Below are 13,012 nucleotides of genomic sequence, written 5' to 3'. Positions count from 1 at the left end.
CTGTTACCTACCCAGGCGATCTTGAAGAGGTCAGGCTTCTCCTCTGTTTCCTTTAAATGTTGAGATTGGATTTTGACAGCTACAGAATTTTATAATCCCCCTGATCAGCCCATATAAAATTTCTGTGGTTATTGTTGGGATCGCTGTGCTCCAGAGTTTTTTATCTGGCTGTCTACTCAACATTCCCACTTCAGTGTCTAAAAGTCACGGTCAGCTGAACAGGTGTCAAGCAGAACTCCTGATTCCAGCCACCCACACCCTCACGCCCACCGACACCTGATTCTCCTCATTCTTCCATACGTGAATCAGTATTTGTGACCTCTGTCCTCCCAGGTACTCTGGCCAGAAACACTGGACTCACTCTGATTCCTTTCTTTAGTTTTCCTTTATTTACTCCATTTGCAAACCCTGTCAGATTCCCCCTCAAAATATATCTCTTTCATTTCTCACATGAATTGTTTCCGTTTCTTCCTAACTAACCTTCCTGATTCCATTTTTTCCCTACTCCAGTCTATTCCTTAAGAAGTCAGCCTGATCCTTTTGAAAGATAAATCAGATTTTGTCGCTCTTCTGCTCACAAAACTCCATTGATTTCCCATCTTACTCAGAATAAAGACTAATGAGTGTCCTTACCTCATTCTAATCTGGCCCCCAGCACCTCTCTGATGTCAGCCCTGCTGTTACTCAGTAACAATCCTTGGACACAGATCTTGGCTGTCCCTCAGATACACCAAGCATGTCCCTTATTGAGTGCCTTTGTACTTATTCATTCCTCTTCCAAAATGTTCTTCCTCCAGAATCCTGAATGGTCTGTGCCTTCTCTTCATTCACTTTCTACTCAGATGTCACTTCACAACAGAGGCCATCCTTGAAAAGCCTTCGTAAAATACCAACCTGCTCTGACACGTCCCTGTATGCTAGTTGTCATAGCTCGTATTGTCACCTGACTTATTGTATATTTGTTTCTTTATTCTTCTTCCTCAGTTACAATGAAATTTCCATGAGATCAAAGACTTTATTCATTGATGGAATAGATAATGAGTACCATTCATTGATGTAACAGATAATGAATATCGTTAAATGAATGGATCCATGCCAGCAATCAATCCCCATGGAGTCCCTAAACCAGGACTTAGTCTCCTATACCTGGAATGTGGCCTCTTTCCTGAGGAATCAAGAATTAGAGTAAAAGGAATGGGAGACATTCATAGGAATGGAAGACATAGTTTTTTAAAAAGATTTACCTTCAAATTTTTAATAAGGGTAGGTTAAAGCTGCACATAATTGAAATATTCTTAAATTTTAGATCTGAGGTCATTACTAAGGTGCAAAAGCATATCCTTTAAAAAATAATAGTTATAGACAACTGAAATATGTGAAATTATTCTTGGAGGAACTTTAAGTATTTTTTTTTCTTTTGAGCAGTATTATAATTAGTATTTCAGGGTGTTCTAAAATAATAGTTTCTATGCCAATATTTTTTTCTATCTAACTCATGTTATTTTAATTTATAGATATATTTTTTCATACCATCCAATATGTCAATATGTGGCATGTGTACTTAAATTTTAAAACTTAAGCTCTTCTAAGACTCCTTCGTTTTCCCCAATTAAACACCAGGCTTGAGAGACCTGGTAAGGTCGGATGTTTTCAACACCTCCTGCAAGATGATGCTCAGGGTTGCTGTTTCAGTCTTACAGAGGATAGAGAATTCTTTGTTCAAGACCAGTCAGGCCACTTTCGAAACACTGGACCAATTTTTCCTCAAACTTATCTGTCTACCATCACCTTCATAGATTTTTTTTCCATATCCACATACCACTTAAAAATAACATTTTCTTTAATAAGTTTATTTAAGCCGAAACTGGTTTGGCTCAGTGGATAGAGCGTCGGCCTGCGGACTGAAGGGTCCCGGGTTCGATTCCGGTCAAGGGCATGTACCTTGGTTGCTGGCACATCCCCAGTGGGAGGTGTGCAGGAGGCAGCTGATCGATGTTTCTCTCTCATCGATGTTTCTAGCTTTCTATCCCTCTCCTTTCCTTCTGTAAAATACCAATAAAATATATTTTAAAAAAAAGTTTATTTAAATTTGCACTGAGATTTATTTTTAAATCAGACTTCATACCACTGTCATAAATGACAAACCAGTATAATTCGTCATAAATATTAGTAAAGTATAACAATGGAAAATTGAAAATAAAATACTGTTACGTCTAACTAGATTCCCTTACCCGCTAAAGTCTGAAGCTGAGGCCAAGTTTTTGTATTGAAAGTGGAGATTTGCCAGAGTTAAAGGTAGTCACCTTATTGTAATCAGAATGAAAGGAGAACGGAAGAGGGAACACTTTTTCTCACTGTGAGCCGGTGGTTTAAGTGTTGCTGTGCTCCCCCAGTTCTCTTGGGTAACTAACTCCTTCAGTGATCTCGCACCGTAGTGGTTGGAGCCCCACCCTCTGAGAAACACCTTAATATTGTCGAGAGTTAATGATTGTGATGATGCTTGTTATTCTTCAGTCCTGAAAACCATCCATTTCCTGCAAAGCCATTGCGAGAGTCTCAGAGCCACCTCCTTACTGATTCTCAGTCTTGGACAGAGAGCGGCACAAACCCGGGGACAGACAAAGCCGGTAAGGGTGTGCCGGTCGGCTTTCTGGATATATTTTATTTTTAAAAGGTTAAAGTAGTGAAAAAAATTTCATTGTATTTCCTGTAGGATCTTTCTTGCTTTACAGTCTGACTTTCAGTGTAAATTTAGAGTTATTTTCAGGAACTTCTGTTTGGGAAGTACTTGAATGTCTGTTAGCTCTGGAAAATCATTTTGTGAAAGATAGTCCGACATTGTATTTTTTTTCCAGCTTCAAGAACCAAGTCTTTATTCCGGCAACTAAACGATCGAAATAAATTCAAAGTACAATTATTAAAATGGAAAAATGTAATCAACTCAGGCAAAAGATTGAAAAATATCTGCTGTAAAGGATTTCAAATTATGCAGTTCTTTCACCCTAAGGTTTCTAGCCAATTTCAAAATGTCGAAGTGATTGCATAATTACCATAACTTTAGCTACATGAAATTTCTTCATAGTTCTCTTACTATTGCTGTTGATTTTAATCTTTCGATTACTTCTTTATTGGCAAAGAACGGCAAGGTTCTGAAGCCAGGCAGGCTTGAATTCAAATCCCAATTTGGGCGCCTAATTAGTATGTGATATTTGTAAAGTTCCTAACCTTTTAGACTTAGCTTCCTTATCTTGAAACACTACTTATTTCTCAGGGTTGGGAAGGCTGAAGCAGCAACAATGTGGTCAAACATGCAGGTGTGAGTAATGTGCTTGGTGTCCCTGTAAATCAGTGTGAAACCGCTCATTCACCATTGAGACAATGTTAGCCAGAAACTCACTAGGTTGACTAATTGAATTCCTCAATCCATTCTCCTTCATTCCTGTTCTTTCCTTCAAACGTTCTCTGAGCACTACTTAACTTTGGCTCACCGCACTTTATTTACTGGTTTCCTGGATGTCTCTTTGGGATTTAGTAATGGTGAAAAACAAATGGATTGACCTGATTAAAAATTCTAAGGTCATTGTTAAATACTAGAGGCCCGGTGCATGAAGTTCGTGCAAGGGGCTCGGCCCTCGCAGCCCCAGCTTTGTCCGGAAGGTTTTCTGGACTGTCGTTCCGCTGTTCAGTCTAATTAGCATATTGGCTCTTTATTATATAGGCTATTAGAGGCCCGATGCACAAAATTCATGCACTTGGCGGGGGGCGGTGTCCCTCAGCCCAGCCTGCGCCCTCTTGCATTCTGGGAGCCCTCAGGGATGTCGGATAAGCCATCAGTCCGACATCCTTAGCGGAGGCAGGAGAGGCTCCCTCCACCGCTGCTGTGCTCGCCAGCGATGAGCCCGGCTTCTGGCTGAGCGGCACTCCCCTGTGGGAGTGCACTGACCACCAGGGGGCAGGTCCTGCGTTGACTGGGATCAGGACGAAACAGGCTCTCCAACATCCCCTGAAGGGTCCAGGATTGAGAGAGGGCGCAGGCCAGGCTGAGGGACCCTACCGGTGCAGAATCGCCGGGCCGGGGAGGGATGCAGGTGGTTGGCCAGCTGGGGAAGGACCACGGGAGGGCTCCAGGGCCCATCCAGCCCGTCTGGCTCAGTCCTGATGGGCCAGACCCCAGCAGCAAGCTAACCTACCCGTGGGAGCGTCTGCCCCCTGGTGGTCAGTGCACGTCATAGCAAGTGGTTGAGCAGTTGGACACCCCTCTCGCAGTCCAGGAGCCCTTGCTGCTTACACCCACCTGCTCGCTGCTCCTTACCACTCAGCTCACTGCTCCTTAGCACTGCCACGCAGGCCGGAGAGGCTCCTACCACCACTACTGCACTTGCCAGCCGTGGGCCTGGCTTCTGGCTGATCGGCGCTCCCCCTATGGAAGTGCACTGACCACCAGGGGGCAGCTCCTGCATTGAGCGTCTGCCCCCTGGTGGTCAGTGCGCTTCATAGTGACCAGTCATTCTGGTCATTCCGCCTTAACGGTCGCTTAGGCTTTTGCACCTTGAAAGGAACTGTGGGCTGCGAGGCTGCGGTGGGCACAGGGGCAGGTCTCGGCCCATCCTCCGTGCCCCCACCCGCCCCTTCCGCCGTGGCCCCCTGTCTGCTGGCAGCCCCACTCCCGCTGCCACCACTCCCGTGCGCTGACGGTGCCAGCCCTGATCGCACCCGCTGACAGCGACTGGCACCCCGCCCTGGTCTGGCGCCCCTGCTAACCTGCTCCACCATCTTGCCGCTGCCTGCCATGGTCTGCGCGCACCCCCTAGTGGTCAGTGCTCATCATAGCGACCGAGTTGTTCGGTTGTTCCGCTGTTCGGACTATTTGCGTATTAGCCTTTTATTATATAGTATAATCACTCATATTCTCCTAAAATACTGGCTTTCTTTAAAAAGTCTTTTGTTTTGTTTTGTTTTGTTTTTGTCCCACTTATTTATTGGTTGATTTTTGTATGTGTCCTGACCAAAAGTCTTGTTCTTTTTAAAGGGTCGTGCAAAAGTAGGTTTAGTTATTCAAATGGAAAATAATACAATAATTAAAAATAATAATACAAGAATAAATTCTGTGTTTTGTGTATTTACAACTATAAACCTACTTTTGCCCCATCCTGCATATTCCCTCAGAAGATCCCCGTCATTTGAGTACTCATTATTTGGTCTCTCTTTACCTTCAAACCTGCTATTCCATTTTCTGATCTATGGAAAGGACAAAAATTGATGACACCTATTTGCCTTTCGAATCCATCAGTTTCCTTAGAGGCAAAAAAGTGATGTATAGTTGCAGGTCAGTTTTTTGGGGGGATGAAGAGACAAAGAGCTCTTTCTTTCAGAAAGGATTCATGTCTCATCTTCTAGTTCTACATGAACATAGAAATGACTTCTTGGTTTTTAATATGCTGTTAAGCAGTTGGCTTCTTGGATTAATATTTCTGTTACTTTGATAGGTGAATGAGAAACTAAAGTTAAAAAGATGTAAAAGAGAAACATGAGAAAGATGAGGTGAGAAAGGGCTCAAAGATTCATTTGATTAGAATGAGGTAGGTCAAGGAATAATTAGGAAACAATGATTTATGATAATGGGAAGTGCCAGGTTCAATGTACCCTTTTCCTCGGGTATATATCCCTATTTTTACTAGTAAAGCGCCCCCCCCCCCCCTTTTTGTGACAGTGGTTGTAGCCTACACTGTTACTCATGTGTGTGTTTATATTACCATTTATTTATAAACACCCAGACCATGTACATAACAAGTCTCTGCCTATTTGTTCAAAAGCAACCAAAAAATGCTAATTCAAGTTCTTTCTTGAAGGGATGAGCAATCCTGCATTGACCATGGAGAATGAGACTTAACTTCAAACAAAACAAATCCCTGTTTTATGAAAGTAAGTGAAGCTTTCGTTTATGTTTCATATTTTTGACACTTTTCTAGTTCTCATAGGGCAAATTGTTTCCATAAACATTATTTATTTTTGAGTGATTCACATTAAAAGACGTCTTAGCTAACCCTTGGGATTGCATTAATCATGTTGGAAACTTCTGGACATGGGCCTTACTTCAGTAGTAGCTAGTATTGAGGTTAACTTATAAGAATAAAATAAGTTGATGAACAAGCTCATTTTTATAGTAATACATTCAATGGCAAGAATTGATCCTAAAATATTGATGTTTACATGTCAATTCTCTTATCGTTTCATAGGATTGTACAATTAAAAAAAATGTTTCTGTCCTTTGGGATATATAGTGGTCATGTCCTGGATCACCCATCAGCAGAATCTCACTGAGTCTAAATACAAGAGAATCATATACTGTTAGCGTAAACCTTTTACCCTCTTTTTGGTCACAGTAGGACCCACCCCACAGCATGTGTCATTCTTAAAATATAGGCATTCCAAATCACTTCCATTATACCATAATTTTTGAAAACCTGTACTTCAAAATCAGTTTCTTTAATACATTACTTATAAGCCTGCAGTCAATAGAAAGATAGAGTAAAGAGCCCCTTTGGAGCAAAGCCATGAACATGTAGACAAAACAAACAGCTATATCTATCATTATAACAAATACAAATACATCAAGGTTTTATAAATAGTTCTCAAAACAACTATTTATAAAACTTCAAAACTAGAATCCTAAAGTCTATGGGAAGTGAGGCAGTTGCATATAAAACAAAATCATTCGTGTCAAAATACTTCATGGCTATCTGAGTGTGCTTTTTTAGTCTCTGTGTTTGTTTGTTTTAACACACTTTAACCCTCAAAATCTGTTCTTTAAAATCTTTAAAAATTTGTTTTGTTTGGTTTTAATGAGTAGCGCTCTAGTCACAGCAACACACTGATCTGGCCATTTGCCCGTTGACTGTTTTGGTCTTGGATGACTATACATTATAGTAAGTAGAGTGGACCAGATTAATCACAACTATGGGTAGGGGAGGGAAAATTTAATCTTCTTATAAGGTTAAAAGGCAAAGACACACTATTAAATTTCTGGAAATGATTCTTAAAATGTAACTATGAATAAACAAATATGAATCACCAACCAATACCACAAATAAATGTTTCACAGAACATAGGTCTGTAAAGCATTCAAAGTTTTATAGGCATTTTTTTTTAAGTATTTTGAATTATTAATAATAATCACCATTGTTCGGGAGGTCATGTGTTGAATATTTTACAAATTTACATGTCCCAGTGTTCTGACACAAGACCACTGTTGCACTTGTTCATCATTATTCTCAACACTTTGCCAAAGACCAGATATGTAGTAGGTTCTAAATAAGGATTTTGTAGATACGTGGTAAAATGACGTTGTTAAAATTAAAAGTCTCACAAAAACTTGATTTTATTACATTTGAATATGACATAATGGTCTTAATAAATAAAGGACAGCACAAGACAGCTGCATTGACATTAAAAAAGTGATTTTCTGATGTCATACTTTTCATTCTGTTGATATAACCAGTGACAGTAAAATGTTTCTTTTTTAAAAAAACTGCATTTTCCCAAGGTATAGTTTTTCCACATAGTTTTTAAAATAGCTTTTCTGCTTTACATCTTTGTAAATGACTTGCAATTCATTCAGTGCAGATTTATATTGAACATATGCTCAATTTAACTATCTTACTAAATTTTATCTTCATATTCTGTTCTTTTTGAACTACATTAGTAAGTGATCTGTGGCCATTCAATAAATTATTTCTTAATCAGCATATGTCCCAGATAATTATAATGTACCTAGACCTATAGTAGTGCTAAAGTAGAGACTCAATTTAGGCTATCCAACCTTCCCTCTTATAAATTATAAACAAAAATTGCTGTGCTTCTATGCACATGAAATTTCAGACATATTTCCTTAAATCCCTCTTCTAACTCATCTGTCACTCCTAAATGTCTAGTGGCCTCAGACCAATGCAGAAGAACCCTGCCTGTCAAATTGGGGTCCCACACCAGTATCAGTGCCCTCACCTGAGAGCTTAATAGAAACGTTCAATGCTGGACCTCACTCTAGTCCTACTGAATCGGAATCTGCATCTTCTGCATCCTAACAAGATCCTCTGGTCTTGTATATGCACATTATAGTTTGAAGGCATTGATGTCGAGGGCTATATTCAAGAACACATCTACTGAGTCTTCTAGTATAGAAAACATTTAATTTTGAACAAGGGATGTTATTACAACAATGAGTTTGTTTGAATGGATGAGTTGTTGTTTTTAAAATAGTTAGCACCGTAGTTTCATGTTTTCTGTTTCATTTCTAGGTATCAGTGCTGTAGATGGATGAAGAGGCTTCCCACAGGAGGGCACGGTTGACCAGTTGTTCCATGTCCCTTTGGCTGGATATGCAGAATATGAATTGATTAGTTCTCTCCAAGCTGTTGCTTAAAACATCACCTTTTTAAAATCAGGATACAGATTGTCTCAACTAACACAAATTTCTGTGAAATATTAAAAACTATTGTGTCTTATGGATCAAGGGCAAAAATACCTTCTGTCATAAAAGCTTTGAGTAAATTCATGGGCCAGTTTTCACCCAAATCATTCGGTAGCACAATTAAACACAATTCCCATCCAGGAAATTAAGATGAAGAAATTGAAGTTGAAAAGATTTCTAGTCACATTATAATGATAAGTTTATTCATAAAACCTGTTACCTATGAAAACATGGAGGTAGCCAGTCAGGCTTCTTTGTTTATTCCTTCTGATGTCAATCCAATTTCAGATGGAGTGAATTCATTACAAGTTCCAAATGACCTCCAGTTGAAGATCACCATCCATTTTTGCTAGACTTTAATCCAATTAGAATTTTGTTCCCTGCTAGAAAACAAGTGTGATCATTGATGCTCAAGCTCACTGATAAGCAACTCACTAGAAAAAAATACATTTCTATTACATCTGAAATACGTTTATCATCTCTTATCTTCTTAAATTGGGGGAAATCTATAACAATTATGAAAATCGGTTTATTTTTTTATGATACTCGTTAGCCAATTTGGCTTAAAAAATTTTTTTAATGTTTTTATTGATTTTAGAGAGAGGAAGAGGGAGAGAAACATTGATGCAAGAAACATCCATTGGCTGCCTCCTGCACGCCCCCTACTGGGAATCAAGCCCGCAACCCAGGCATGGAACCAGCAACCTTTTGGTGCACGGGACGACACTCAACCAACTGAGCCACACTGGCCAGGGCTTAACATTTTTTAAAGTTTTTTTATTTTATTTTTGTTGAACATAGCAAAATATCTAATTTCTGTTAAGAATTCCTGATGGGTCAATCGATTAATCCTCCATTTATATCGATATTATTTCTGTGTTCTCTCATCAAAGGTATGATAGTTTATATAGTTCATCATCTATTAAGATTAAATGATGCAAATCATCAAAAATTACACACTTTTGGAAATTTAGTTAAACATAAGTAAATGGTGTGCTGTTTGGAAATTGAGTTTCAGATAAACTCAAGTGGTGTGTGTGTTGATGCCAAAATGTTCGGCTTCAGTAAATATACTAAGAAGCTCTTGTGCCTTGTACGCACTATTTTAAAAAAAAGTTTTATTTGCTCTTTTTTAATTTGTTGAAGTGTAAGTTTTGTAAATGTTAGTGATTAGAATAAGCTGTGTACATTTTTTGGTACTGATTTTCAGAATTTAAAGCAGATTACCTTTTAAAAACTACACAGCTAAGGAACTGGTATTTAATCAAAGAGAAAATGGTATTAAACTTTTCAAATTCTGAGTTAGACAAAAATTCAACACAAAATAGGTTAGAAGGTCAGAAGATAATGGAGTAATAACAGATCCTTGTAATTACTCATCCTTGCTAAAAATACAAAGAGTTTAAAACGAGTTAATGGAAGAATCAGTCCAGTCCATTTTCTAGGTCATTTGAGCGCAATTATTTGACAATAGGATGGCAGTTTGTTTTTTGTTTTTTTTTTCCAGATTTCTTTAAAGCTAAATATTTCAGTGTGACAATCTGCTTCAAGAAATTTCATAAGATATATTTTTACTTTTAACTTAAAGCATTTTTTGGTCATCATTTTTCATTACCTGAAGTGCCAGGTTGGAACCTATAGCTACTGTTTGAAGTCTTAAGGGCAACAGCATTATGTGACATATTAAGAATGATATGCAACCAGATATTTTTCAAAGCACAGTACGATTGCTGTTTTTATTGGAATAGGCTTGTTAGATGTTCCCTATTGTCAAATTAGAAGCTGGGGGGGTGGGGAAGGGAGCTTTATATTCTTTACCTTGCTCTAGAGTACTGTTCATCCTTTCCCCATTTAGGTCTTTCATGTAATTATTGAAATACATAAAGCCAATACACATTAGATTCGGATTTGAAAACACTTTTAAAAATAAAAAATTTTCATTAAGTTTCAATGGTTCCCTTTTTGTTTCATGTAGTAAATAATCTTTAATTTTTTTTTTATTTAGTGGTGGTGGGGTTTACAGTTCTAGGGGGTTATGATTTTTAAAGATGGCATACTTATTAGATGTGCAGTAAATTTTACTTGAGTGAATAAAGCATACTTATGAACTGTACTTACTAGTTAACTATTTGCCATTGTTCAGTGAAAGGGTTTTTTTTTTTTTCAAAGATAAGTTAAAGAAAAATTGCATCTAAGTACAATGGTGAGACATTGAAAGCAGTGCTTATCCATGAATTCCCTGCTGTCATACCGTAATAAAGTCTGGTTGATCGCCTTCGCTAGCTGTCTATATGAAGTTGCTCTGCACGACCATCTGAATTGCTTCGCAGAAGATACACAGCTTCCAATAGTCTGCCAGAGTTAGCTACTTATTACAGGCAAAATTCATGTCTATAACCTGGTCGTAACACAGGTTTTTTGAGGAGAAATGGATGACAAGATGAGATAATTACTCATTAGTGGTTAAATGATTCAGAGGACAATTGGAACAGACTATAAAACTCAAGTACACTATAATCAACAGACAAGTATTGGAAATACGGCATATGTCTGGCAAAACCATCGTCACTAAGAGAAATCAAATACAAAGGATTTATAAACCATGTTCATAAAAATTTAAGCTATTAATCGTGATTCATGCTCAAAAGAACCTGTGAAAAAAAACTTACTCCATTATATTATAAACTAGCAAATTTTGAAATACATGTAAACTTGCTGAGCTGATTCTGAAGTTATGCAGTGTCTTTAGTATACACATCTTATCAAATGTCATTATATAAAGTATTATGCAAATTAGGCCGGGACGCCATAACGGGTCATGACCGGACAGGAGGAGGTTGCCTGAGCAGGTGAGGCCTGGAGCGGAGACGGAGACGGGGAGGCCTGCCTGAGCTGGCGCGGCAGCTCCGGTGGCCCGGAACGGACACAGGCAGGGGGGTTGCGGGGAGCCTGGGGCTGGCCAAGCCGCCACGTCGGCTCAGGCAGCCCCGGAGCGTACACAGGCAGAGGGGGCCTGGGGCGGAAGTCAGGTGTGGGTCTGGGCCGCCCACGGCGCCAGTCAGACGTCCCTCTCACAATCCAGAACTGCTGGCTCCTAACTGCTCGCCTGTCTGCCTGATTGCCCCTAACTTCTGCCTGTCAGCCTGATTGTCCCTAACTGCTCCCCTGCTGGCTTTATTGCCCCTAACCACCTCTGCCTCGGCCCCGCATCCGGGACCCAGGATTCCCTCCTCCAGCCGACCACAGGCACCCGGGATCTGGGCTTCACTCCCTCTGGTCAGCCATAGGTGCCCAGGCCGGCTGCAGCCGCAGGGGGTGGTGGGCAGGTGGCTTCGCCTGGGCTGCAGCCGCAAGTGCTGGCACCCAGGACCGTGGGGTCGGTGGCTTCTCCATCTCCCGGGCCACAGCCAGCCGCAGGTACTGGTGCCCGGGACTGCGGGGTGGGTGGCTTCTCCGTCTACCAGGCTGTAGCCAGCCGCAGGTGCTGGCGCCTGGACTGCAGGCAGGCGGCTTCTCTGTCTTCCCCGGAATGCAGTGTGGGCGACTTCTCCGGCTGGCTGCGGCCTGGGATCACGGGGCAGGCGGCTTCTTCGTCTCCCTGGCTGCAGCCAGCCTCAGACGCTGGGGCCTGGTTTCTCCATCTCCCCCAGGATGCGGGGCTGCCAGCTTCTGCGGCTGTCTGCGGCCTGGGATCATGGGGCAGGCGGCTTCTTCGTCTCCCTGGCTGCAGCCAGCCTCAGGCGCTGGCACCCGAATTCTCCGACCCCCACAGGCCTGGAACGGCAGGGGGGGGGGGGGGGGCGGCTGCCGCCATGTGTTCAGGTTAATTTGCATGCTCACTCTGATTGGCTGGTAGCATAGTGGAGTGACGGTAATTTGCATGTTTCTCTTTTATTAGTGTAGATAGTTCTAATACTGTTGTGATGTTTTAAACCCAATACACGAACCACATAAATGGTAAATGTAGCAAATCCACTTGTCTGGAAACCATAAAGAAGGTATTCAGTGTGACTATCCCAGCTACTTTTGACAACAGATTTTAATCTGCTAGCGTTTTGTCCACAGTGACATATTTGGACAATGCATTTGCACAGAGAACATGTCTCCAGGTAAGATCATCCCGCAGAAAACATGTATAGTGCTTTCCCATCCCCTTGGCCAATGTAGAACGTATTTCCTCTTCCATGTGGAAGCAGACCACATATACACCCTAACTGCTCGTTACTCTTTTACAAACATACCACTAGGATTTTTTTAAATATCTTGGTAAAAATTCAGATTCTAACTTCCATCAACATTTTAGCAATTTGATCATGTTACTTATTAAAAGCATTAAGCACATGCTAACAATTTTTTTTTATTTTATTTTAAAACTAAGCAATCTGGTCCCACTAGATTTCCATCAGAATTTTTTTTTTTTTTTTTTTTTTTTTTTTACTAAAGGATCTTATTTGGTTACAGAACCAGGAAGTTGTGTTACACTTCATAACGGTCCGAACCGTGCGCTTCCCTGTCCTCTGCCAGGGTGGGCTCGTCATTCTTGTA

General features: G+C 40.6%; 1 protein-coding gene across 1 annotated transcript in view; it reads left to right on the top strand.

Annotated features, from left to right (window-relative positions):
- ZDHHC2 (zDHHC palmitoyltransferase 2) overlaps window positions 1-10,745 on the top strand; it is a 60,955-nt gene extending 50,210 nt beyond the window's left edge. The window contains exons 11-13 of the mRNA XM_080661181.1: window positions 2,515-2,627; window positions 5,850-5,922; window positions 8,295-10,745. Of these exons, the coding sequence (XP_080517307.1) occupies window positions 2,515-2,627; window positions 5,850-5,890 (154 nt within the window). The 3' untranslated portion in view covers window positions 5,891-5,922; window positions 8,295-10,745. The remainder of the gene's footprint in view (window positions 1-2,514; window positions 2,628-5,849; window positions 5,923-8,294) is intronic.
- Window positions 10,746-13,012: the final 2,267 nt, after the last annotated feature.

The sequence above is a fragment of the Plecotus auritus genome (assembly GCF_963455305.1).
Source record: "Plecotus auritus genome assembly, chromosome: 3".
Lineage (NCBI taxonomy): Eukaryota > Metazoa > Chordata > Mammalia > Chiroptera > Vespertilionidae > Plecotus > Plecotus auritus.
Note: the sequence above shows the minus strand (reverse complement) of the source record. Positions and strands in the feature narration are given on the sequence as shown.